This window comes from Furipterus horrens, unplaced genomic scaffold (genome assembly GCF_987537825.1).
Source record: "Furipterus horrens unplaced genomic scaffold, mFurHor1.1.pri manual_scaffold_17, whole genome shotgun sequence".
NCBI lineage: Eukaryota > Metazoa > Chordata > Mammalia > Chiroptera > Furipteridae > Furipterus > Furipterus horrens.
In genome coordinates, this window is record NW_028327187.1 from 21,459,047 (window position 1) to 21,484,693 (window position 25,647).

Consider the following 25,647-nt stretch of genomic DNA (forward strand, 5'->3'; position numbering starts at 1 on the left):
GTCATCTGCAAGTTGGAGAACCAGGTCAGATAGTAGAGTAATTCAGTTTTGGTCCAAAGGCCTGAAAAGCAGCAGAACTAATGTAAATTTCTTTCTGAGAGCATAAAACTGATGTCCCAGCTGAAGCAGTCAGGCAGAGAGAGTGAATTCCGCCTTCTTCCACCTTTTTGTTCTATTCAGGCTCTCAAAGGATTAGATGATGCCCACCCAAACTGGGGAAAGCAACTTGCTTTATTCAGTCTACTGAGACAACATCTCATCTGTAAACACCCTCACAGACACACCCAGAAATAATGATTGATCTGAGCATCTTGCGAACCAGTCAAGTTGACACGTAAAATTAACCATCATCCCCTATAAACTTGGGCAGTATAGATTACTCTTGGAATTTGCAAGTGTACAGACATTCTCCTCCTTTTCCAAGGGATTGTCTGCTGATTGCAGGCCCATTCAGGCCTTGGTGTGATTCTTGTGGCACATTAATTTTGAAGTGCTAAGAAGTTTTCCAGTATGATCAAAGTGGCTTTAGGCACCCAGCTCAGACCAGCATCTGCCATGAGGCATGTTTAATGTGTCTGACTGAGGCTTAGTCACTTTTGGTCTGTTCTTTTGAATGGGAGTTTAGCATCCTTTAGGGACATGGTAACCCAGAGGAGGCTTTTGCTGCCCATGACCTTAGCTCCTTCATTGTCCTCAAAATTCAGTATCATTTGTTAAACTTCTCTCACCATTGGAAAAAAAAACATTTTTCTAATAATCTTCTTTTTGTTGTCCTTTTTGCCCATTGTAACTTGATGTTATGTACCGGGAGGGATTAAAAAATAAAGAACAGCCACAACAAAAGAAAATGGTAGCTGTGTGAGGTTATGGATGTGTTCATTAGCTTGATTGTAATCATTTTACAATGCATACATATATCAAAACATCAAGTTGTATACCTTAAACATATACAATTTTATTTGTCAATTACATCTCTACTATACTGAAAAAGTAAAGAACAGAAAAAGGAATCTATATAGTAAAGCCTAGTTATCAGGCTTAATTTGTATGCAACACTTGGCTGTTGGCACCCATAGTCTCATTGGGAAGAGAATACAAGCCACTGGCAGAGAATGATATAAATTTATAAAGTGTTCAAAAATGAGTTTCTTCAAATGCAGTTGAGGATCCTTTGCATCAGAAGTCCCTGCCCCCAACCCCAGAGCTTGTTAAAACTGTAAAACTCTGGGCCCCACACCACACTTGCTATATTAGAATCTTTGGCCGTAGATCCCAGGAAAAGGCATTTTTAACAGCTCTCTCAGTCCCTTTCTCACTGCTCCCAGTTGATTCTGATGTTCACTGAACTAAAGTTTGAGAGCCAGTAAAGGGATAGTTTGAATGGAAGACATAAGCAGAGGGGAGCTGAGAGAGAATTCAGACAAAGGGAACTATATGAGCAAATTCACCCAAGCAGGAATATACATGCCCTATAATCTATCCTTGAAGATGATAGTGTGGGCTTCCCTCTGTTCTTCCCCTATCCAAATGCCCCTCTGAAGGTGGAATTCTTTATTCATTGCAACTAGTGTAACACACTTTAAGATTGCTCTCCTTTGGACTTCTGGTCAATATGGCAGCATAGGCAGATGTGGCTAACCTCATTATACAATCACATCAAAATTTCAACTAAAATACAGAACAACTAATGCTCAGAACCAGCAGAAGTTGAGTTGAGTGGAAATGTGACAACTACAAAATTAAAGAAACCACATCCATCCAGACTGCAGATTTGGAATGGGCTGGTTTCTCACCCACATGAGGTGGATAAAAATTCTGGAGGGCTATCTCAGGAGTGAGAAGTCCTAGCCCCATACCAGGCCAGGGTTTCAGTGCCAGAAAGATAAGTCTCCACAACTTCTGGCTGCAAAACCCAGCAGGGATTGAGTTGGTGGAAGAAACTTCTAGAGCCTCAAGCAGTTCATATTAAGGAACCCACACACAGACTCACCTACTCAGACTCACTCCCTCTGAGCTCCAGCAGAAGTGTAGCAGTGCGAAAGGCACCAGTGATATACAGGGAGAAACTGAAGCATCTGGCATCAAGGCAAGCAGAAGCCATTGTCCCTTTTCTAAACCCTCCCCCAACAGAGCCGGCAAACTAGTGCCATATCTGAGACTCTATCAACCTGGCTAACACTGTTTGACCCACCTTGGAGATCCACAGAGGCTCCATGCCACCCAACTTATGGGTCCAACCAAGCTACTTTTCTATATGAATGGCTGGTCTTGGCTAATGCTTCACAATTATTAAACCCTATCAAAAAAAGCAACAGCTGGCCTCAGTGATCCCTGGGTCTGGGACCACCAGCAGCCATCCCAGATTCACAGCTTGGCTTCACCTGGAAATCTCCAGGCCCAGCAGAAGTAGCAGCCATCTCAGGTTGCTTTATAGCTCAGGCAGGGTGCCCCAGAGAGAACACAGGAGGTGGCTGACCTTGGTCTGCACCACCTCAGAAACCCCAGAGCCTGCATGCTCAGTGGACAGCTACATACCATGTCAGAGCACCAACACCATGCCTCTGCACAGCTGATCCTCCACAGAGGGTGGGAGGTTGGTGGTCAATGGTCACAGCCAGTCTTTGCAGCTGACTGGCCTCGGTGAATCCCTCCCATTGACCTGCCAACAGCAATCAAAGCTCAACTAAAAAAGAAGGGAGTACTCAGCCTACACGCAGAGCACACCTTGAGTACTCAGCTTGGGTGATAAGGGAGACTGTGCCTCTGGGCCCTACAGGACACCTACTACATTAGGCCACAGTACCAAGACACAGAGGCAAAGCAGCTCTACCTAATATGTAGAAATAAGCAAGGGAGGCTGCAAAAATGAAGAGACAAAGAAACATGGCCTAAATGAAAGAATAGATCAAAATTCCAGAAAAATAACTGAACAAAATGGAGATAAGCAATCTATCAGATGCAGAGTTCAAAACACTGGTTATAAGGATGCTCAAGGAACTTAGTGAGGACCTCAGCAGCACAAAAAAGATACAATCAGAAACAAAGGATACAGTAATGAAAATAAAGAACAATTTACAGAGAAACAATAGAGTAGATGAAGCCAAGAATAAAATCAATAATTTGGAACATAAGGAAACAAAAAACAACCAATCAAAACAAAAAGAAAAAAATGAATCCAAAAGAAAGAAGATAGTATAAGCAGCCTTTGGGACAACTTCAAGAGGTGCAACATTTGCATCATAGGGATGCCAGAAGGAGAAGAGAAAGAGCAAGAAATTGGAAATCTATTTGAAAAAAATAATGAAAGAAAACTTCCCTAATTTGGTGAAGAAAATAGACATGCAAGTCCGGAAAGCACAGCGTCCCAAACAAGATGGATGGAAAGAGGCCCACTCCAAGACACACCATAATTAAAATGATAAAGAGAGGATCTTAAAAGCAGCAAGAACAAAGAAGTTAGCTACCTACAGGGGAGTTCCCAAAAGACTATCAGCTGATTTCTCACAAGAAACTTTGCAGACTAGAAGAGACTGGCAAGAAATATTCAAAGTCGTGAAAAACAGGGACCTACAGCCAAGATTACTCTATACAGCAAAGCTATCATTTAGAATTGAAGGGCAAATAAAGGGCTTCCCAGATAAGAAAATGCTAAAGGAGTTCATCATCACCAAGCCATTATTATATGAAATGTTAAAGGGACTTATTCAAGAAAAAGATCAAAACTATGAACAATACAATGGCAATAAATATGTATCTATCAACAATTGAATCTAAAAAACCAACTAAGCAAACAAGAACAGAGACAGAATCATGGATACAGAGTATTCTGATGGTTGCCTGATGGGAAGGGGTTGTGGAGAAATGAGTTAAGTGGTGGGGGGATTAAGAAGTACAAACAGGTAGTTACAGAATAGCCATGAGGATGTAAAGTGCAGTATAGGAACAGAGTAGCCAAAGAACTTATACACATGACCCGTGGACATGAACAATGATGGGAGGATTGCCTGGGGGAGTGGGGATCTTAGTGGAGGGGGGCAAAGTGGGAAAATTGGGACAACTGTAATAGCATAATCAATATGATATAACTTAAAAAATAAAATGAATTGGAAGATTTTTGTCCTTTGTGCTGCCACAAATAGGATAGGCCAGACTCACAGACTAATATTCAACTTAGGGAATGAGCATCTGTCTGCAGAGTGAGAGGTGATATTTCCCTACATCCAAAAAGAAAGATATAATCAGTATTATTTCTTTCTTTCTAACTTTCTTCTACTTCATTGTAACTTATGGCAAATACCTAAGAGGTATGTCTTACAGAACATATATACAATTGGAAAGGTGGAAAGAAGTCTTTGGCATGCTAAATTACATAAAAATCCCAGGAAACCTCCCATAACCCTTGTTCTTGCCGCCTACCTTCTGCTTACCCCAATCTTCTCTCTCATTCATTTACCTACCCACTTGCTTCTACCCTGAATTTTCTCTACCTTTTTAATATTTATAAGCCTCCTTAAAAAAAACTTTATATGTTAAAGCAGTTTTAGGTTCACAGCAAAATTAAGTGGAAGGTACAGAGGTTTCTCATATGCCCCCTGCCCACACACATGCACACTCTCCCCCATTGTCAACATCCTGCCCTAGAGTGGTATATTTGTTATAGATGAGAACTCTACAGATACATCATTATCACCCAGAGTTTACTTTAGGGTTCAGTCTTGGTATTTCACATTCTATGGGCTTGGACAAATATATAATGACATACATTCATCATTACAGTATCACATAGAGAATTGCACTGTCCTAAAAATCCTCTGTTCACCCCCTTTTTAAGAAAATCTACCAGCCTAAACTACCATACACATCTATTAATTTATTCCTTATTCATATTCCCTATTCTTTTTTACATACCCATTTCCTGTCTTATCTTCTATACATGTCTTCCATCTGAGGTAATGAAGGTAGATAGAGAAAATGAGAGTATTTTGAAGTCTGTCTGTCAGTAATGGGGGATAGTGGTGCATGTTTTGTGAAAGCCAAGGATCTGGAGGTGTGAAGTCAATCACTGCACTTGAATGTAAACAGGTGACTCTACTGGAATATAAGTCAAATATGACATAAATACACTATATTAATGTATTGCCTTTTAAAATCTCATAGTGCTTTACCAACATTAACTTACTTTCACAGACATCATTATCATGTTATAAGTCCTATAATCTGATGGTTTTGCTTTGATTTAAGGTTTCCCGGGGCTATTCTAGTTCCTTTATCATTGGCTATACCTCTGTTTTCAGCCTTTGTTTATATGTGTAGCCCCATAAAATAATATCTTCATTCTTATATGACTCTTTCCCTTTGGAAAACAGAGTTATACCAATGAATTCACTCTAAAGTCTTTCCAGGAAATGTAGGAAATATATTTTACCAGAAAATCAGTAGCCTAAGATAGAGGTACAAAAGGCCTCCATCTCTTTTTCTATGGCTTTTCACCATCTGTTTTATTCTAAATTTAGTCAAAGGTTAATTGAACAAAAGGATACTCAGTTGTCATTGTGAAGATAGAGTCAGGGAAGCAAAGGCAATGTCTGGATGCAGTCTATTTTAGTAAATTTGAATGGATTTCATCTCGATCAAATTGTACTGCTCTGAAGATGGTTGGCCTGCCAAACTGCTTGCCTTCTGACTCACCATGGAGGCCTTCTGTTGGGGAGCACATAGCTTTCTCTGTCTGCTTCCCTTTTTATCCTTTTACAGTAGATGCCCTGTGGCCTGAAAAAAACTTTTCTCAGAGGTTAATCATTTGGCCTTTTGAGATTGTGGAGAGAAATAAATGTACAAGTGAATTTGAGAAGGAGTTCCAAACATCACGCTGATGAGCATGTCTGCTTCTCAAACCACAGCATGGACATTATTACTGTATTTAATTTAATGTAAATATTTGAATGCATTACCATTCAAATATTTTTCTGCATTATTTAATGAAGAGCTCATTAATCACCCTCATTAATTTAGTCTTGTAAAGTCAGTATTCAGTCACCCTCAAAACTGGCAAAAATATAAATTTAATATACATTTTCCATTCAAAGGCACAGAAAGTGTCTCCTTACCTCACCTTTGCCTTCTGTGTCTCCGATGCTAGTTGTCCCAACAGAGATGGAATTCCTCAAAAGTATGCTGCTTCACCTAACAAATAAACTCACTGGAACAAGACAATTGGCATCTTGCAAAATCTTAATGATTTTTTTTACAGGAGTCACAGATAGTACACCTGAAACTAAAAAATAATGTTGAATGTCAACTTTAATTAAAAAATAAAATTTTAAAAATTTAAGGAGCTCAATGATAGCATTTTAAAGCAAGTTAAAATAATAAAGCTGTTTCATTGGGGAGAGAGAAATTGAATTATAGCAATGTTTAATTGTTTTACAAATCACATTTTAAAAACATGTCAATATGATTTAAATTTTTTAAATTTTCAGTTACTGTTGACATACAATATTATTAGTTTTAGTTGTACAACATAGTGATTGCACATTTACATACTTTATGATATGATCATCCCAGTAAGTCTAATACACATCTAACACCATACATACTTTTTACAATATACAAATCACATCTTATGATGTAAATAATACCTATGATTTTTCTATTTTAAAAACTCCCTTCAGGCAATGACTATTAGCTTGTTTTTTTATTTTCTTTCTTTTTTTCAACAGACATTATAATTTAGGTAATGTGACAGTTATAGAGATATAGATAGCAGTGCTTGAAAGGAAGGTAAAGATACAGATGGCTTATTGACACACATAGTAGTTTTAGAAAAATGGGAACAAAACGAGATGATTAGATGACTTTATTCCCACCTGAGTATAAGGGGAAAGCATGCCAACATCTTTTTGCCCCAATGCAGATACAACAGACAAACAAATAAATATTGTTAATAAAGAAATCTTCACATGAGCTTTACCTCTTAATATAATATGGTACTATTGAATTATTGTGCATGTCTTTTCATTTCTAAGAATAAAAAATGAATACTGGTGCTGGACATGAGTGTAAGTGATTACTTGAGGTACTTCAGTGAATGACAGAGCAACTGGGCAGAGAGCTATACTGATGGACAAATTTGAGTTAGAAGGATACTATACTGGAGTCAGAAAAGAACAGAAGTTTTTATTAACAGATGAGAGATTAATACTTTAATTTTTTAAAATAACAGCTTTATTGATATATAAATCACATACCACAAAACTTACCATTTTAAAATGCACAATTCACAGATTTTTAGTAGATTAACAAATGTGTGATCACCACTGGCTTGTCCTGGCTGGTTTGGCTCAGTGGATTGAGCGTCGGCCTGCGAGCTAAGTGTCGCTGGTTCGATCTTCCAGTCAGGGCACATCAGAGAAGGAAAACTCTGACTCCAAAAAACCTCCGCTGCCTTGCGGCATACCTCTTCAGGGGAAAGGCTAGGGGAGTAAACCCCGACAGAAAATCCGGAGCCGGAGTCCCTAAGGCGGTTCGACGTTGTAGTCAACACCGGCAACTCCTGCGGCGCACCTGAAGCCAAGCTGTATTGACTCCGTCTTTCCCTTGGACCCTTCAGCTGCGAAGAGAGGGGGGGTCTGCTGCATGGGCAACAGCAGACCCTCCATATCACCCTGCCCAGGCTCTGTAGCTTCAGCTTCACTGGAGAGGACACTCCAGCGCCATCACAAGATGTCGATTCAACACGGGAGGAGACAGATACCGTGTCACTCCTGAGTTGGACTGCACAGCCATTCTCGGCGGTGCAGATAGACTTTTAAGAAGCTACACCATCGTCTCTCGAGACGGACGGGCATGGGCAACAGCAGACCCTCCATATCACCCTGCCCAGGCTCTGTAGCTTCAGCTTCACTGGAGAGGACACTCCAGCGTCATCGCAAGATGTCGATTTAACACGGGAGGAGACAGATACCGTGTCACTCCTGAGTCGGACTGCACAGCCATTCTCGGCGGTGCAGATAGACTCTTAAGAAGCTACACCATCGTCTCTCGAGACGGACGGCTGCCGACGACGACGATCACCACTGGCTTACTTTATAACATTTTCATTACCCAGATAATAAACTCTGTACCCTCCAAGCTTTTGACAACCACTAATCTTTTTGTTTCTGTGGATTTTGCATATTCTGGACATATTATACAAATTGAATCATACAATATTTTTCTTTTGAATCTGGCTTCTTTCACTTAGAATAATATTTTCGAGGTTCATCTATGTTATATGTATGTGTCAGTACTTCTTTTCTTTTTATGGCTGAATAATCTTCCATTGTATGGCTATACCAGGTTTTATATATCCATTCATCAGATAATGGGCCTTTGGATTATTTCCACTTGTTGGTTATTATAAATAATGTTGTGAAAATTCATGTGCAAATTTTGTGTGGACATATTTTCATTTCTCTAGGAGTGGAATTGCTGGGTCATTTGATAATTTTATGTCTAACTTTTTGAGGAACTGCAAAATGTTTTCTACAGCAGCTACACCTTTTAACATCCCCACCAGCAATGTATGAATGTTCTAGTTTCTCCACATCCTTTCTAACACTTATAATTGTATGTTTTTTCTTCTTTTTATTACAGCTATCCTAATGACTATGAAGTAGTATCTCCTTGTGGTTTTGATTAGCATTTCTCTAATGGTTAATGATGTTGAGCATGTTTGCCTGAGCTCATTGGCCATGTATATATCTTCTTTGGAGAAATGTCTATTCAACTCCTTTGCCAACTTTTAACTGATTCTTTTTATTGTTGAGTTGTAAGAATTCTTTACATATTTGAATACTAAGTCCTCATCAGATGTATAACTTATAGACATTTCTCCCAATCTGTAGGTTTTCTTTTCATCTCCTTGATAATATTCTTTTGTCACACAAATTTTTTAATATTCATAAATTTTAATTTGTCTACTTTTCTCTGGTTCTTTGTGCCTTTTTTTTTTTTTTTTTTTTGGTGTCATCCAAGATTTCATGGCTTAATCCAAGGTCAAGAAAATTTCCTTCTTTGTTTTCTGCTAAAGCTTTGTGGTTTTAAGTCTTGAATTCATTTTGAGTTATTATTTGTATATGGTGTGAAGTAGGAGTACAAATTCTTTTTTTAAGTATATTTTATTGATTATGTTGTTACAGTAGTTCCAATTTTTTCCCCTTTGCTCCCCTCTGCCCAGTACCCCCGCTTCCCTCCATCAATCCCACCTTCCTTAGTTCATGTCCATGGGTCATGCATATAAGTTCTTTGGCTTCACCCTTTCCTATATTATTCTTAACTTTCACCTGTCTCTTTTGTACCAACTAATTATGCTTCTTAATTCCTGCACCATTTCCCCATTTCTCCTCCTTCTCCCTCCCAGCTCTTTTGCCCATGGGACTTAATTGGTTTGTCATTAATAATACTGGTAAGCATTATTTCCTTTGTTAAATTCCTCACATTTTAGCTTCCTTTTCTCATTGAATTGTTCATACCAGCACCCTTTACCTTTATTAAAAGACCAGTTGTAACCCTGTTTAAAAATTCAATGTCCTCAGATTTTGTTCCCTAAAGGTCTTATCAAAAACATAACTTAAAAAAATCTTTTATGATGTTTATCATTTGTTGTTAAATTACCTTGGCATTGAATCTTTACAGTAAGTTCTCAACATCGTTGAGAGGTTCTGTGACTTTAAGTCGAACAATGTATAACGAAACTATTTTACCATAGACTAATTGATATAAACAAGAGTTGCATTCCTACAGCATCTCATGAACATTATAACAAAATGAGGTTAAACAAAATGACATGATTAGAAGACTTGCTGTATGCTTTAAGGTAGATGGTCTCAGTTTTTCCATCCATAAAAAAAGAATAATGGTTCTTTGTTAGCTGAGACTTTTCTTGAGGATAAAATGACTTGAAACACATGAAAGCATTCTGAAAAGTACTGTGTAAATGGCAAGTCCTCTCCAGTTATGGGTAACTGAAAAATTGTGTGTTTATCTGAGTTATGCAATATAACTAGTTGTAATGCAATTATAAATGTAGTCTGCTAGAATGAAAAAATGTGCATTCAGACTTTGTTCTTCTTACTTATACTGCTAGCCTGAGTCAATGGGACTTTTTTTCTAGTAATTTGATTAAAAGAGCTAAAGGTATATTTTACCTTGGACTGTCCTGACAGTTACAATACTTTGACCTTTGTTTCTTCACAGGTGTTACAGAACATCCTGGACACTGAAAAAGATTATGCTAAAGAACTTCAGTCTCTTCTTGTTACTTACTTAAGACCCCTGCAGTCCAATAACAAGTAAGGTTTATATTTGAAACCCCTTACTAGATAAAGCAAGATAATATCAGCATATGGAGTCATTACTCTCATGTCACTGAATAATTGATTTTGCCCTTTAGAAGAATTTCCATGGATCACAGGTTGCTAAGAACATATTCGAGTCAACAGAAATTATGCAAGACATTGCTTTTGGAGAGGTTGGCTTTCTTTCTCTTCTGGCTGTGGGAAAGGATGGGAAGATCTGCTTTTCTGTCTGTCACAATTCTTATCTTGTATGTTTTAAAAGTTCTACATCTGTTTTTATGGTACAAGAAAAGGACTTTCTGGTGTTTTTATGCAAAAAGCACATAAATTGAAAATTCTTGTTCTCACTCTGACCTTTGCTTGCCAGGGCAGAGACTCTTTCCCATGCTCTGAGAGTGGAAAAAATGTGGCATTTTGTGAATGTTCATAAAAGCAGTTCAAGCCAGTATTTTTCCCAGGCAAAAGTGAATGATGAAGAGATGTTAAATGTTTTTTTTTTTTTAAATAAAATGTTCAATAAATTGTTCAAACCTTATTCTGGTTTAGAAATATGAAGTGATTATGTGATACCTGAATTGAAAACAATTTTTGCAAATGAAAAATATTGGCTATTCATTTTCTTTGTGCTTGTAGGCATATCATATTTAACAAATAGTGGCCAATTGCATCTGTGTTTTTATGTTAATTGATTAATCTTTACTAAAGATTATTATCTATACATCAGATAGAGAATTTAGCAGTTATTCATATAACAGAGGACAAAAACCTCCTCTTTTAACTTAGTGAGAATTTATTTTTGCTGGACAGTTGCCTAAACTATTGACTTCAGGCTTAAATAAGTTCAATATGTTTCACTACTTTTCTCCTTTTTTTCCCAAATTATGTTTGCTTAAGCATACCTTGCTAAATTTCCACTTGGTTATTTTCTTAGCACTACAGGAATCTTACTTCACTACGAAAAGATTTTGTATTCTTGTGTTTTGTAAGAGTTTAAACATAATAAAAAACAAAGTGTTTTTTGTCATTATTACATAAAACATTAAGTGTTCTATGAATCATAGCTGAAGGAACCTCAATGAATCATTAGACTTAGTGCCCTGGAAGAAATGACTATCTTCATTGAATAAATAGAAAACTGGAGGGTCTGGTCAAGGAACTAGTATAAATGACCCATGAACATGGACAACGGGGTGGGGATTAACTGTGGGAGAAGGGGTTGGTGGAGTGGTGGGGAGCAATGGGGGAAAAAGTGGGACAACTCTAATAGAAAAACAATAAATTAATTTAAAAAAGAAAAGAAAACTGAAGTCCAGAAAGGCTTTCTGCTGTACCCATCACACAACCAGTCAGCCGCCAGACTGGACCCACTGTGTCTCCTGCCTCTGAGTGAAATGTGCCTTTTTATTTTCTGGAGGTGATAGGCAGAGGAGGAGAGGGAAACTGAAATGATAACCTTGGGAGGGGAGATGGTAAGATTTCAAATGAAGGAGTGACTGATTAGTAATCAAGAAACAGTAAGAGGAAAAGAAAGGAAGGGAGCCAGGGCAGAGGAGGTGAGAGACCTGAGTTAGAACTGCATTGCTCCCAAATAAATTCAAAATTTGGTTACAGTAAATTTCCAATGATTTTGTCTTGTAGGCCCCAGAGTAATTTGAGCCAACCAGATTGTTTATCATCTGATTCTGAAGGGGCCAAATAAACCCCTATTCAGCTTATTGCAGCTATGTGAGAGCAACAAGCAAGGAAGTGGGCTGAAGGTTTCACTTTTGACACCCATAATAGGGGTTTTCCAGCTTGCAATACAGGAGGACATTAGAGTAGAGGAACTGTGCGCTTTTTATACTCTAGGGGTTACTGGTAATGTTTGTTGGGGTCTTCCTTTTCTTTGTCAGCAAAATTACTCTCTTGGAAATATTCCCATAGTATTATTATATTAAGGAGAAAAGACATGTGACAGACACTAGTTTTTAAGTGAATCTTCAGCAAAGTTTTCTCCCAAAAAGTAGTTAAGAGCGTGGACTCCGGAACTAGAATGTTTTGATTCAAATTCTGGCTTCACCATTCACTGGCTTTGTGACTTTGGGTGATTTGCTTAACCTCTCTGTGCCCGGTTTTCCTTACATGCAAAATGGAAATGATAGTACCTGCATCATAATGTTATTGTAAGATTCCAATGAGTTGTTATTTTTAAAATGCTTGCATACATGCTAAGTGCTGTATGAGTGTTGTTGGCTCTTGTTGTTATTATCACTTACTAGTTTTTTCAATTGCAATTTACATTCAGTATTATTTTCTATTAGTTTCAGGTGTACAGCATAATGGTTAGACAATCACATACTTTACAAAGTGATCCCCCTGATATTTCCAGTACCCACCTGGCAACATACATAGTTATTACAGTATTATTGACTATATTGCCTATGCTGTACTTCACATCCACATGACTATTCTGTAACCACCAATCTGTACTTCTCAAACCTTTCATCTTTTTCATCGAGACTCCCAACCCACGACCCCTCTGTGCTCTGTATCTATGTGTCTGTTTCAGTTTTGATAGAGGAAGAATAAATGAGAAAATTCTTAATATCGAGGCCCTGAATAAAATTGTTCAGTTTGCCTTTGTTTGACTCCATTCCACTCTACAAGCAAACAAATAAACAAGCAAATCAGTACTATTTTCTTTCTTCTTACTTCCTCTATAAAAATTTCTTTGAGTTCATTTATGAGCATTTTAATTCAGGAGAAACTGGATTTTCCTATTTTCCCCTGTGTGTTATATGAGCATATATAATACTTCTCATTTACTTTCCCAGCTCCTCTAGAAGAGAGTACTCAAACTTTTTTTAGTTTTAATAATTTATTTTATTTAACATGACATATCCAAATGATAAAATTTTAACATGCAATCAATATATACATTATTAATGAGATATTTTATATTTGTTTTTTACACTGGGTCTTCAAAATGTTATGTACAGACTTTACATATAGCATATCTCAATTTAGAATAGTCACCTTTGTTTTATTTTATCTTTTTAACCAAGCACCCATACTTTATTATTTTTTACTTTATTTTTATTGTTTACACTATAACAGATGTCCCCATTTCCCCCTTTGTCCATATCCCCCCACCTTTACCCAAACCAAAGTTTTACACTTATCCCCATCTATGATGTATTTTACTTGTTTAGATGCTAAGATTTTTTAAATTGAGGTATAATTTATATATAACATTGTATTAGTTTCAGGTGTATGGCATGTTGATTTGATTGATATATGTTCATATTGTGAAACAATTACCACAATGAGTCTAGTTAACAGCTATCAACTTATGTAGTTATAGAAAAAAATTTGTGATAAGAACTTCTAAGATCCAGTTTCTTAGCAACTTTCAAATATGCAGCGCAGTATTATTAACTATGGTTACCATGCTGTGCATTACATCTCCATGACTTATTTATTTTATAACTGAAGTTTATGCTCTTTTACTCCCTTCACCCATTTTGTCCACCCCACTCCCCATCTCTGGCAGTCACCAATCAGTTCTCTGTAGATACTTAGACATTAAACACTCATTATTCATTTACTCATTGGTTTGTAAAACACCTAAGAAACTCTTATAAAACACCTTATAATCACTTGTTTTATTTAAGATCATTATTCTTGTTATAGAAAATGGAAATAAAGGAAAGCAGCTTTATAAAGTTGCTTAAAACTAGAGTTGGCATAAATTAAAGAACAAAAGTTAAAATATATAGATTGTTTCCCTTGTCTCATTTGCTACTTCTTAGCAAATTATCAGTTCACTAGACTACAGAGAGATAACTAGAGTCATCAAGTTTTATTTACTGACACTATATATATTTTTTTTTCAGTCTGAGTACTGTGGAGTTTACATCTTTATTGGGAAACTTCGAGGAAATATGCACATTTCAACAGACACTCTGCCAAACCTTGGAAGAATGTTCAAAGTAAGTGTTACGTATTGCGGTAAGGATAGCCAGTGACACATTGTTTTTGTGTTTTGTTTTCCTTTTAACTGTTGTCTTAGATAAGGGAACTTTATATGTATGCATTTATATAATTTAGATAAATTGTCCCAGAGCAGAGAGAATGCACTAGGTGGTGGTATGGAGTCAAACTACTAGTTGTATTTTTTACTTTATTCTAAAAATCGTATCAATTTACTGCTTCTGCTTAGTATAGAAGACAACGCCTCAGTTGACCATGGATGATGCCTTTGACATTGATTATATATTTTATATTGCACATTGCAAATTACTCGGAAAAATTATTCAGATTGTTCATTCAGTTTCACAAGCATGTTTTTCTCTCTTAATTACACCTGGTATCATGTCTATTATATTAACAGTTGAAAGACATGAAAAGTAGGGAAAAGAAAAGCATATCCTTATGTGAACCAAAACATGTATTTGATGACTAGCTAGATTGTTGAGTTGTTCAACTTCATACTCTAGAATGAACTGTAATTATCATCAGGCAGTATATTTCTGTAGCAGGATTAATTTTCCATTCAGTGTATTTTGGAGAAGTTGGTAACTTTTATCATCCGTAGGGAAATTGAGGTGATTGCCCTGTTTCTTCAGCTTTATGGGACACAGATGGTTGTCCAGGGAAGAAGATGGTAAGAGCCCACACTAAAGAGACCTGAGGAAGAACCACTCCACATGCTGATAAGGATCCAGATTTATTCAGCTGGAAAGATGGTCACTAAGTGAGAAGAGCACATAACAAACTAGATTTGTGATCCTTATTTTTCATTTTATAGAGAAACATGTAGAAGAAAGTCCAATGAATATTACAAAATTGTTATAATAAATACCTCTGAATGATGGAGTTCTGAGTAATTCTTTTGTGTGTTTCTGATTTTTCTATAAATAAAAATAAGTGGCTTGTAATTAAAAAAATAATTTAAAAACTCATCATTCCACCCTGCCTAGCAACCACCAGGCTACCAAGACTATGTAGAACTTCTTTTTTACTTGATTAGTTTTTTCTATACTTGAACTTCACCTAAATTAGCCAAGAGTATTATTAACATGCTCAGCTAAAAATATGAATATTAAAATTTGAACAATCATTTTAGAAGAAAACCCTACCTACTGATTCCAACTAAGTAATATCTGATCCTATGTATTGGCTTTTGTTTAGTGGCTAAAGTTAAAGCAGCAATCAAGAACTTGCATTTTATGGATAAAATGGTTGTAATATAATTTCTCTTTTAACTTTGGCAGAAGAATTTGAAAAGTTAGCATGTTTCTGTGTTTAATTAGAATTATATTCTTGTATCCTGTTTCCTATTTTACATTCTGTGTCTCACCTGTTTTACCTACAGATTTCCAGAAAACCAACACAAAATAGGAGGTTGTCTACTGAACCTCATGCCTCATTTTAAATCCATGTATCTGGCTTACTGTGCAAATCATCCTTCAGCTGTAAACGTACTCACCCAGCACAGGTAAATTGTTAATATTTCCCCAAATAAGCTGTTTTACAATGAGATGCTTTCTTAGGACCTCCTCATTTGGAAGTCCAAGGTCTCCAGTCAAAATCTTAATTGTTGCTATTCATCATGCCAGGAACTGAGTCACTGTTACATGGATTGATTGTTCATTTTTTAAAGATTTTATTGATTTAATTTTTGAGAGAGGGGAAAGGAAGGAGAAAGCGAGGAAGTGAAACATCAATTTGTGGTTGCCTCTCTCACACCCCCAACTGGGGACCTGGCCTGCAACCCAGCCATGTGCCCTGACTGGGAATCGAACCAGCAACCCTTTGGTTCACAGGCTGGCACTAAATCCACTGAGCCACACCAGCCAGAGCTCATTGTTTATTAATGCAACAAATAATTTACTGAGCACCTAATATATGCAAGGTTCTGTACTAGCTGATGAACATACAGTAGTGAACAAGGAAAAGAAAGTCTCTGCCCTCATGGGCTTAAACTCTTAAGGGAAACATAGGCATGAAATCAAACATTGTAAACATGTTGTATACAAATGGGTAATCAAAAGGATGCTGTGAGACTTTGCAAAACAGTATCATCTAAGTGTGGAGTGAGGGAAGGCTTGGGGAAGGCATTTCTGAAGTAAAATTATATTTAAATCCAATGGTTTAGCCTTCCCCTGCCCCAATGAATGTTTTATCTGAGTTGCTGACAAATAGCTAACTGTCTAGGTTCATCCCTTTTTCAATTTTCCTCTTTCTGGTAGAGAAAGTCTCAGACAGTGTTATGGCTAAAAGGCAGCTATTAACAGGGAAAGCTGGAAAGAAACTAACATGGTGAACTGTGTGGTAGGTACTTTAAGCAAAGGACTCATAATAATTATACACTGAATATAAATTGTTTCTGATTCATGGAGAACAGAATAGTGTCTCCTTAAAGAGTTCTTGCAAGAGGCTAGGTTAAATCTACCTTCCTTTACCCTCTGATTACCTATCCCTGATACATTTGCTGAGACATTTATCTGGGCCAGAGCACTGTATGATAGGATTAAAAATGCAGTTTTAACTTTGAAATCAAGTGCTATAAATTCAGGGGGGATAATAACAAAAACAACACACACAGGCTCTTAGGACTTAACCTGGATTGCTAATGAACACAAATTCTGGAGGCTGTTTAAGAATGAAAAGAATACGTATTCTTCATTTAATATGGCCCAGACTTGAACTCCCAGAGTCAAGCTAGAACACTAGTTGATACCAACCCTCAGAAGTGGCAGAAATTTTGGTGTTTTCCTATAAAGTCAATAAACCTCATAACAAATCAGCTCACATTAGCTAACAATAACATTGACAATGTGCCAGGCACATTATTTAAAAGCCTATGAGGGCGTTACTATTATTGACACCTTTGCTTTACAGATAAGACATTGAAAGTTCAAGTAATCTGCCCGAGAACTCATAGCTGTTAAGTGGTTAAGCCAGAATTAGAATCCAGGTCTGTCAGACTTATAAAAAAATTATTGATATTTTTGCCTACAAATGGAATAATATAAATGCAAATTTAAAGAATTATAACAAAATGGACACCGTGTACATGCCACCCTGCTTAAGATATAAAATATGACCATTTCCTTTTTATATAGCAGATTTATTGAGTTAAAATTTATCTACCAGACAATTCACCTGTTTAAAGTATATTGTTGAATTATTTTTAATATATTCAGAGTTGGACAACTATCACCACCATCAATTTTAGAACATTTTTATCATTGCCCAAACAAACCCATATTTATTAGCTGTGACTTCATATTGCCAGCCCAAGGCATCCACTAAAATACTTTCCACTATGGATTTACTATTCTGTATATTTCATTTAAGTGGAATCACACAACATATGGACTTTTGTGTTTGGCTTATTTCACTTAGCACAATGTTTTCAAGGTTCTTCTATGTTGTAATACCTATCAGTGCATTGTCCAAAAAATTTTTAATATAGTCCTGACTGGTGTGGCTCAGTTGGTTGAGCTTCATCCCACAAAGAGAAAGGCCACTGGTTCAATTCCTGGTCAGGGCACATGATTGGGTTGTCAGTTTGGTCCTGTTCGGGGTACATACAAGAGGCAACTGATTGATGTTTCTCTCTCGCACTGATGCTTCTCTCCCCATCTTTCTCCCTCCCTTAGCCTCTCTCTAAAAATAAACAAATAAAATATTTAAAAAAATTTTAAATATAGTTAGTCCAGCTATCTTTTGATGATTGTTAATATAGTATATCTTTTTTATCCCTTTTAATTTTTCTGTCTTATAGACAACATAGACCTCAGTCTTGTTTTGACAGTCTTTATCTTTTAATTGGCATATTTAGACCATTATATTTAAAGTGATTATTTATACACTTGTATTAATGTTTACCATATTTGTAACTGTTTTCTATCCATTGCACTTGTTTTTCTTTCTTTTTTTTTTTTTTTTTTTTTTTTACAACATCCTCTTTTACTGCCTTCTCTGGTTTTAGTTAAACATTTTATATGATTTCATTTTCTCTTCTCTCAAAGCATATTTTTCTTCTGAAAAAAATTCAGTGATTTCCTTAGAGTATGACATCCATTTACAACTAATCTGTAGCACTTTCACATAACACTCTACCATTTTATAGGTCCAGGTATCTTATAACAGAGTAGTCTCAATTCTTCTCCCTCATTCCTTATAACATTGTTTTCATTTATTTCATTTATCTGCAAGGCAAAATCACACAACATATTGTTGCTATTATTATATTGAACAGTTATCTATTAGACCCATTAAGAATAAAAAAAAGAAAAGATTTTATTTTACCTGAATTTATTGTTCTCTGACACTCTCCTTTTTTATGTAGATCTTTGTTTCCTTCTCTCTGAAGGACTCTTAACGATTTTTGCATAGGTGGTCTATTGGCAACAAGTTCCCTAAGTTTTTGTTTGTTTGAGAAAATTTTATTTCTCCTTCACTTCTTTTTGCCCTTGTAATCTTACTGTGGTAGAAAAAAAAATGACATGAGATTTATCCTCTTAACAAATTAAGTGTACAGAAAAATATTTTAAAACTATAAGTACATTTTTGTACAGCAGATGTCTAGAACTGTTTTATCTTTTATCATCAAAACTTTATACTTATTGAACAGTACTTCTCATTCCCCCCTTACTCCAGCTTCTGGCAACCACCATTTACTTTCTGTGTTCATGAGTTTGATTACATTAGATACCTTATATAAATGAAATCATGTAGTGTTTATATTTCTGTGACTGGCTTATTTCACTTAGCATAACATCCTCAAAGTTTATCCATGTTGTCACATGTGACAGGATTTCCTTCTCTTTAAAGGAAATAATATTACATTGTATGCATATACCACATGTGCTTTATTCATTCATCCATCAGTGGACACCTAGGTTGTTTATACAACTTGACTATAGTGAATAATGCTGCAATAAACATGGGAATGCAGATTCCTTTTCAGGATCCTGGTTTTAATTCTTTTGTATAAATACCCAGAAGTGAGACTGCTGGATCATATGCTAATTCTATTTTTAATGTTTTGAGGAACCTCCATAGTGTTTTCTATACACAGGACCTGCACCATTTTACATTCCCAGCTACAGTGCACTAAGGTTCCAACTTCTCCAGGTCTTTGCCTGTATTTGATTTTTTTTTTTATAATTGCCATCCTAACCAGATATGAGGTGATGTTTCACTGTGGTTTTGATTTACATTTCCCTGACGAACATCTTTTCATATATTTGTTGACCATTTATATGTCTTCTTAGGAGAAATGTCTATTGAAGTCTTTTGCCCATTTTTAAATTGGGTCATTAGTATTTTTACTATTGAGCTGTAGCAGTTTGTTCCCTATATTCCAAAATTAGCCTATTATCAAATGTAAAATTTGCAAGTGTCTTTTCATGTTACATAGGTTCCCTTTTTCGCTCTGTTGATTATTTCCTTTTCTGTGAGAGTCTTTCAGTTTGATGGAGTTACACTTATTTATTTTTCCTTTTGCTGCCTGAGCTTTTGCTGTCATATCCAAGAAATCATTGCCAAGATCAATGTTGTAAAGCTTTTCTTCTATGCTTTCAACTAGAAGTATTAGAGTTTCAAGTCTTATGTTTAAGTCTTGAACATACTTTGATTTGATTTTTGTTTTTGTAAGATAAGAGTTCATTTTTTTTTGGCATGTGAATATCCAGTTTTCCCAGCACCATTGTTGAAGAGACTGTCTTTTCCTATTGTATATTTTTTGACACTCTTGTCAAAGATCAACTGAGCATATAAACAAATTTACTTCTGGGCTTTCTGTTCTGTTACACTGGTTTATTATCTGTCTTTATGCCAATACCACACTGTTTTAATTATTCTAGCTATGTAACATGTTCCAAAATAACAAAATGTGAAGCCTCCTACGTTGTTCTTTTTTCTCAAGACTGTTTTGGCGATTTAGGGTCCTTTTTGACTTCATAGAAATTTTAGGATTTTTTTCTACTTCTGTAAAAATGTGCCATTGAGAATTTCATAGGGATTAGAGTAAATCTGCAAATCACTTTAAGAGGTATGGACATTTTAGCAATCTGAAATCTTCTGATTCATGAATATGGGCTCTCTTTCCACTTTTTTTGTGTTTTCTTTAATTTTTTTTGATCAATGTTTTATAAATTTTAGAGTACAAGTGTTTGATCTCCTTGGTTAAGTTTAGTCCTAAGTATTTTTTTTTTTTATGTCTTATAAATGAGATTTTTTCTTAGTTTTCTTTTTGGATACTTTATTGTTAATGTATAGAAATGCAACTGACTTTTGCATGTTAATTCACATCCTGCAACTTCACTAAATTCATTTATTAGTTCTACCAGTTTCTTTATGGATTACTTAGTGTTTTCTACATATAAAATCATGTCATCTGTGAACAAAGATTATTTCACTTCCTTTTCTATTTGGGTTAATTTTTTAAAGATATTTTATTTATTTTTAGAAAGAAGGCAAGGGAGGGAGGGAGAGAGGGAGAGGAACACTGATGTGAGAGAGAAACATCGATTGGTTGCCCCTCACATGTGCCCCAACATGGAACCAGGTCTGCAACCTAGGCATGTACCCTGACCAGGAATTGAACTGGTGACTTCACTTTGCGGGATGACACTCAGCCCACTGAACTATGCTGGCCAGGGATGGATGACTTTTAATTATTTTTGTGTCTAATTGCTCTGGCTAGGACTTCCAGTATTATGTTAAATTGAAGTAGCAAAAGTGGACATCCATGCCTTGTTCTGAATCTTAGAGGGAAAGCTTTCAGTTTTTCGCCATTGAGTATGATGTTAACTGTGTGTTTTTCATATATGGTCCTTTGGTGTTGATGTAATTTCCTTCTATTCCTAATTAGTTGCACGTTTTAAAATCATAAAAGTGTTGAATTTTTTCAAATGCCTTTTCTGCATCTGTTGAGATAATTGTGTGATTTTTATCCTTCTTCCTTTTTAAAGGATTTTATTTATTTATTTTTAGAGAAAGGGGAAGGGAGAGAAGAAGAGAGGGAGAGAAACATCAATGTGTGGTTGCCTCTCATGAGCCCCCAGCCAGGGATCTGGGTCAAATCCCAGGCCTGTGTGACCCTTTGGTTCATAGGCTGGTGCTCAATCTACTGAGCCATACCAGCCAAGGCTTATCCTTTTTTCTTTTAATGTGGTGTATCACATTGATTGATTTGCATATGTCAGACTATCCTTGTATCCTGGGGATAAATCTCATTTAGTCATGGTGTATAATCCCTTTAATATGTTGTTGAGTTTGGTTTGCTAGTACTTTGTTGAGGTTTTTTTAATCTATGTTAATCAGGTTATTGGCTTCTGTTTTCCTTTATTTTCTTAAAAATTGAGATAACCTTGGTTAATAATGTCATACAAGTTTCAGGTGTACAATACTATAATTTGATATCTGTATACACTGTAATGTGCTTACCACCAAAAGTCTAGTTTCTGTCCATCACCATATATTGACTCCCTTTACCCATTTTGCCCTCCCACCACCTTCTTCAACTCTGCTAACCATCAATCTGTTGTCTGTATATGAGTCAATTTTTGTTTTGTTTTGTTGGTTTGTTTCCTTTTTTTTTTTTTTTTTGCTTTATATTCCACTTATGAGTGATATTACATGGCTTTTTTCTTTCATTTGACTTATTTCACTTAGTACAATATCCTCAAAATATATCCATGTTGCTGCAAATGGCAATGTTTTCTCTCTCTCTCTCTCTCTCTCTCTCTATATATATATATATACACACACACACACACACAAAACACATCTTCTTTATCCATTCATTCATTAATGGATACTTTGGTTGTTTCCATATCTTTTGTCAATAACTATTGTAAGTATTTCTTCTATAAACATGCATGTGCAGATAGCTTTTCCAGATAGTAATTTTGTTTCCTTTGGATAAATACACAGAAGTTGAATTGCTGGGTCATTTTTTGAGGAACCTCCATACTGTTTTCTGTAGTAGCTATACCAATTTACATTCCCATTAACAGTACACAAATGTTCCCTTTTCTCTGCATCACCCCCAACACTTTTTATCTCTTGTATTTTTAATAATGTCATTCTAACAGGTGTGAGGTGATATCTCATTGTGGTTTTGATATGTATTTTCCTAATAATTAGTGATATTGAGCACCTTTTCACTTACCTATTGTCACTTTGTATGTCTCTTTCGGAAAAATGTCTTTTCAGTTCCTCTGCCCATTTGTTCATCTGATTGTTGTTTCTTTGCTATTGAGTTGTATGAATCAGATATATGATTTGCAAATATTTTCTCCCATTTAGTAGGTTGCCTTTTCATTTCATTGATGGTTTCCTTTGCTGTGCAGAAGCTTTTTAGTTTGATGAAGTCCCATTTGTTTATTTTTCCTCTTTTGTTGCTTGTGCATTTTCTAAGTACTGGGCTTCAGTTTCCTTTTTTAAAAGATTTTATTTATTTATTTTCAGAGAGGGGGAAAGGAGGGGGGGAGAAAGGGAGGAAAACATTGATGTGCAAGAAATATATCGATTGGTTGCCTCTCTCATGCATGTCCCCAACTAGGGACCTGGCCTACAACCCAGGCATGTGCCCTGACTGGGAATCAAAATGGAGACCTTTTGGTCCATAGACCAGCACTCAATCCACTGAGCCACGCCAGCCAGGGCTCTTTTAATTTCCTTGTTTTCTTTTGGTTTGGTTTTGCTCTCTGTATGTTTGTGTTTCCTAAGATTTTCTTTTTAAATAGAGTCGAGTCTTTTAGCTCTCTCAACTATAATCTTGTTATTATACTGGAGTCCTTCTGATATGGTGGTAAAGTGTGTGAGAGGGGATGTAATCTATGATGTTATGAATACATTTCAGTTTTTTAGTGGACTTGTGTTCTTGAGCTTTGACCTTTAGAAGCATTCCTTAGCTTTTTTTTCCCTTTTCTCACTTATGACAGGAAGATGAGAAGGGCTGGAGCTGGCCTCTTGTTCCTTCCTCAGATCAGATAAGACTCTAGCAACCTAGATTCCCTTGGAGAGCAAACTTTTGTTATAGAGAATGTTCTAGGAGCATTTCGCAGTGGTTGCTTTTCTTTTGCTCTTCCTGAACCACAAGAGTTTTATCCCCCAGATTTTTACCGTGAGAGTCTTTGATGCAAAACCCACACAAGTGTTGGGATCCCCAAGACTTGGTTCCTGAGAGTTTTTGACTGTCAAACTAGTTAACACTTAAACTCTTGCAATTCATCAAAATTACCATTTGTGTTTTACCACCAGTTATTGTCTCCAGTGGCTTCTCCTCCTAAGGGAAACTGATCTAAACTCTAATTATCTGTATTGGGCTCTCGTTTTAGATTTGGGAGGTGGTGTTTTTCTCTGTGATTTCAGTTCGCAATTCATCTTAAAAAATAATTGTTTTTCAGTTTGTTCAGTGTTTTTTCTTATTGTGAAGCTAGTGATGATTACTTCTAAGCTCTTTACATGTCAGAACTGAAATCAGTAGCCTTCTAATAATCTTTTTGAAAAATTTTAGTGGTTGTTCTGAGTCTTTCCATATTTATCTTAACTTGTCAAAATCTACTTCATATTTACACTAATGTAATTTTTTATTTTATTTTATTTTTTGGTTTTTCAATTACAGTTGTCCCATTTTCGCCCCATTGCTCCCCCCCACCCAGCCCACCCCTTCTCCCACAATCATATCCCTCCCCATTGTCCATGTCCATGAGTCATTTATACATGTTCCTTGACTAAACCCTTCCCTTACTTATCCCCCTTCTCTCCCTCCCCCCTCCCCCCTATTGACTGTTATTCTGCTCTTTGTCCTATTTAGTTCATTTGTTTATGTTGTTCTTTAGTTTCCTGTATTAGGTGATATCATATAGTATTTTTCTTTCTTTGCCTGGCTTATTTCACTAAGCATAATTCTCTCTAGTTCCATCCATGTTGTTGCAAATGACAGGAGTTCCTTCTTTCTCTCTGCTGCATAGTATTCCATTGTGTAGATGTACCACCGTTTTTTGAGCCACTCATCTACAGATGGGCTCTTAGGCTGTTTCCAGCACTTGACTATTGTAAACAGCACTGCTATGAACATAGGGGTGCACAAGTTCTTTTGAATTTAGGGTTTTAGGATTTTTCAGGTATAATCCTAGCAGTGGAAACACTGGTTCAAAAGGCAGTTCCATTTTTAGTTTTTTGAGGTAATTCCATACTGTTTTCCATAGTGGCTGCAGCAGTCTGCATTCCCACCAACAGTGCAGTAGGGTTCCCGTTTCTATACATCCTCGCCAGCACTCGTTGTTTGTTGATTTGTTGATAACAGCCATTCTGACTGGTGTGAGGTGGTATCTCATTGTGGTTTATATTTGCATCTCTCTGATGGCTAGTGATGTTGAGCATTTTTTCATGTGCCTATGGACCTTCTGTATGTCCTCTTCAGAGAAGTGTTTGTTCAGTTCCTTTGCCCATTTTTTAATTGGGTTGTCTGTTTTCTTGATGTTGAGTAGTATAAGCTCTTTATATATTTTGGAGATCAGTCCCATGTCTGAGATATCATTGGCAAATATGTTTTCCCATATGGTTGGTTTCCTTTTCATGTTGCCGAAGTTTTCTTTTGATGAGCAGAAACTCTTTAGTTTGATGTAGTCCCATTTGTTTATTTTTTCCTTTATTTGTCTTGCCTTAGAAGATGTATCTGTGAAAATATTGTTACGTGGTATATCTGAAATTTTCCTGCCTATGTTTTCCTCTAGGACTTTTATGGTGTCACGGCTTACATTTAAGTCTTTGATCCATTTTGAGTTTATTCTGGTGTATGGTGTAAGTTGGTGGTCTAGGTTCATTTTTTTTGCACGTCCCTGTCCAGTTTTCCCAGCACCATTTGTTAAAGAGGCTCTTCTCACTCGATTTTATGTTTCTTCCTCCTTTATCAAATATTAGTTGACCGTATAGTCCTGGATTTATTTCTGGACTCTATTCTGTTCCACTGATCTATATGTCTGTTCTTATGCCAGTACCAGACTGTTTTGATCACAGCGGCTTTGTAGTATTGTTTGATGTCTGGTATCGTGATTCCTCCTGCTGTGTTCTTCTGTCTCAAGATTGCTTTTGCTATTCGGGGTCTTTTTTGGTTCCATATGAATTTATGGAGTATTTGTTCTAGGTCTGTGAAATATGTCATTGGTATTTTAATAGGGATTGCATTGAATCTGTAAATTGCTTTGGGTAGTATGGCCATTTTGATGATGTTGATTCTTCCCATCCAAGAACATGGTATTTGCTTCCATTTATTTGTATCTTGCTTAATTTATTTCTTGAA

General features: G+C 36.2%; 1 protein-coding gene across 4 annotated transcripts in view; it reads left to right on the forward strand.

Moving 5' to 3' along the window:
- ARHGEF6 (Rac/Cdc42 guanine nucleotide exchange factor 6) overlaps positions 1-25,647 on the forward strand; it is a 165,881-nt gene that overhangs the window by 80,738 nt on the left and 59,496 nt on the right. For all 4 annotated transcript variants that reach the window (XM_090263883.1, XM_090263881.1, XM_090263882.1 and 1 more), the window contains 3 exons: positions 10,237-10,331; positions 14,213-14,308; positions 15,694-15,816. In XM_090263883.1, coding sequence (XP_090120009.1) covers positions 10,237-10,331; positions 14,213-14,308; positions 15,694-15,816 — 314 coding nt within the window. The remainder of the gene's footprint in view (positions 1-10,236; positions 10,332-14,212; positions 14,309-15,693; positions 15,817-25,647) is intronic.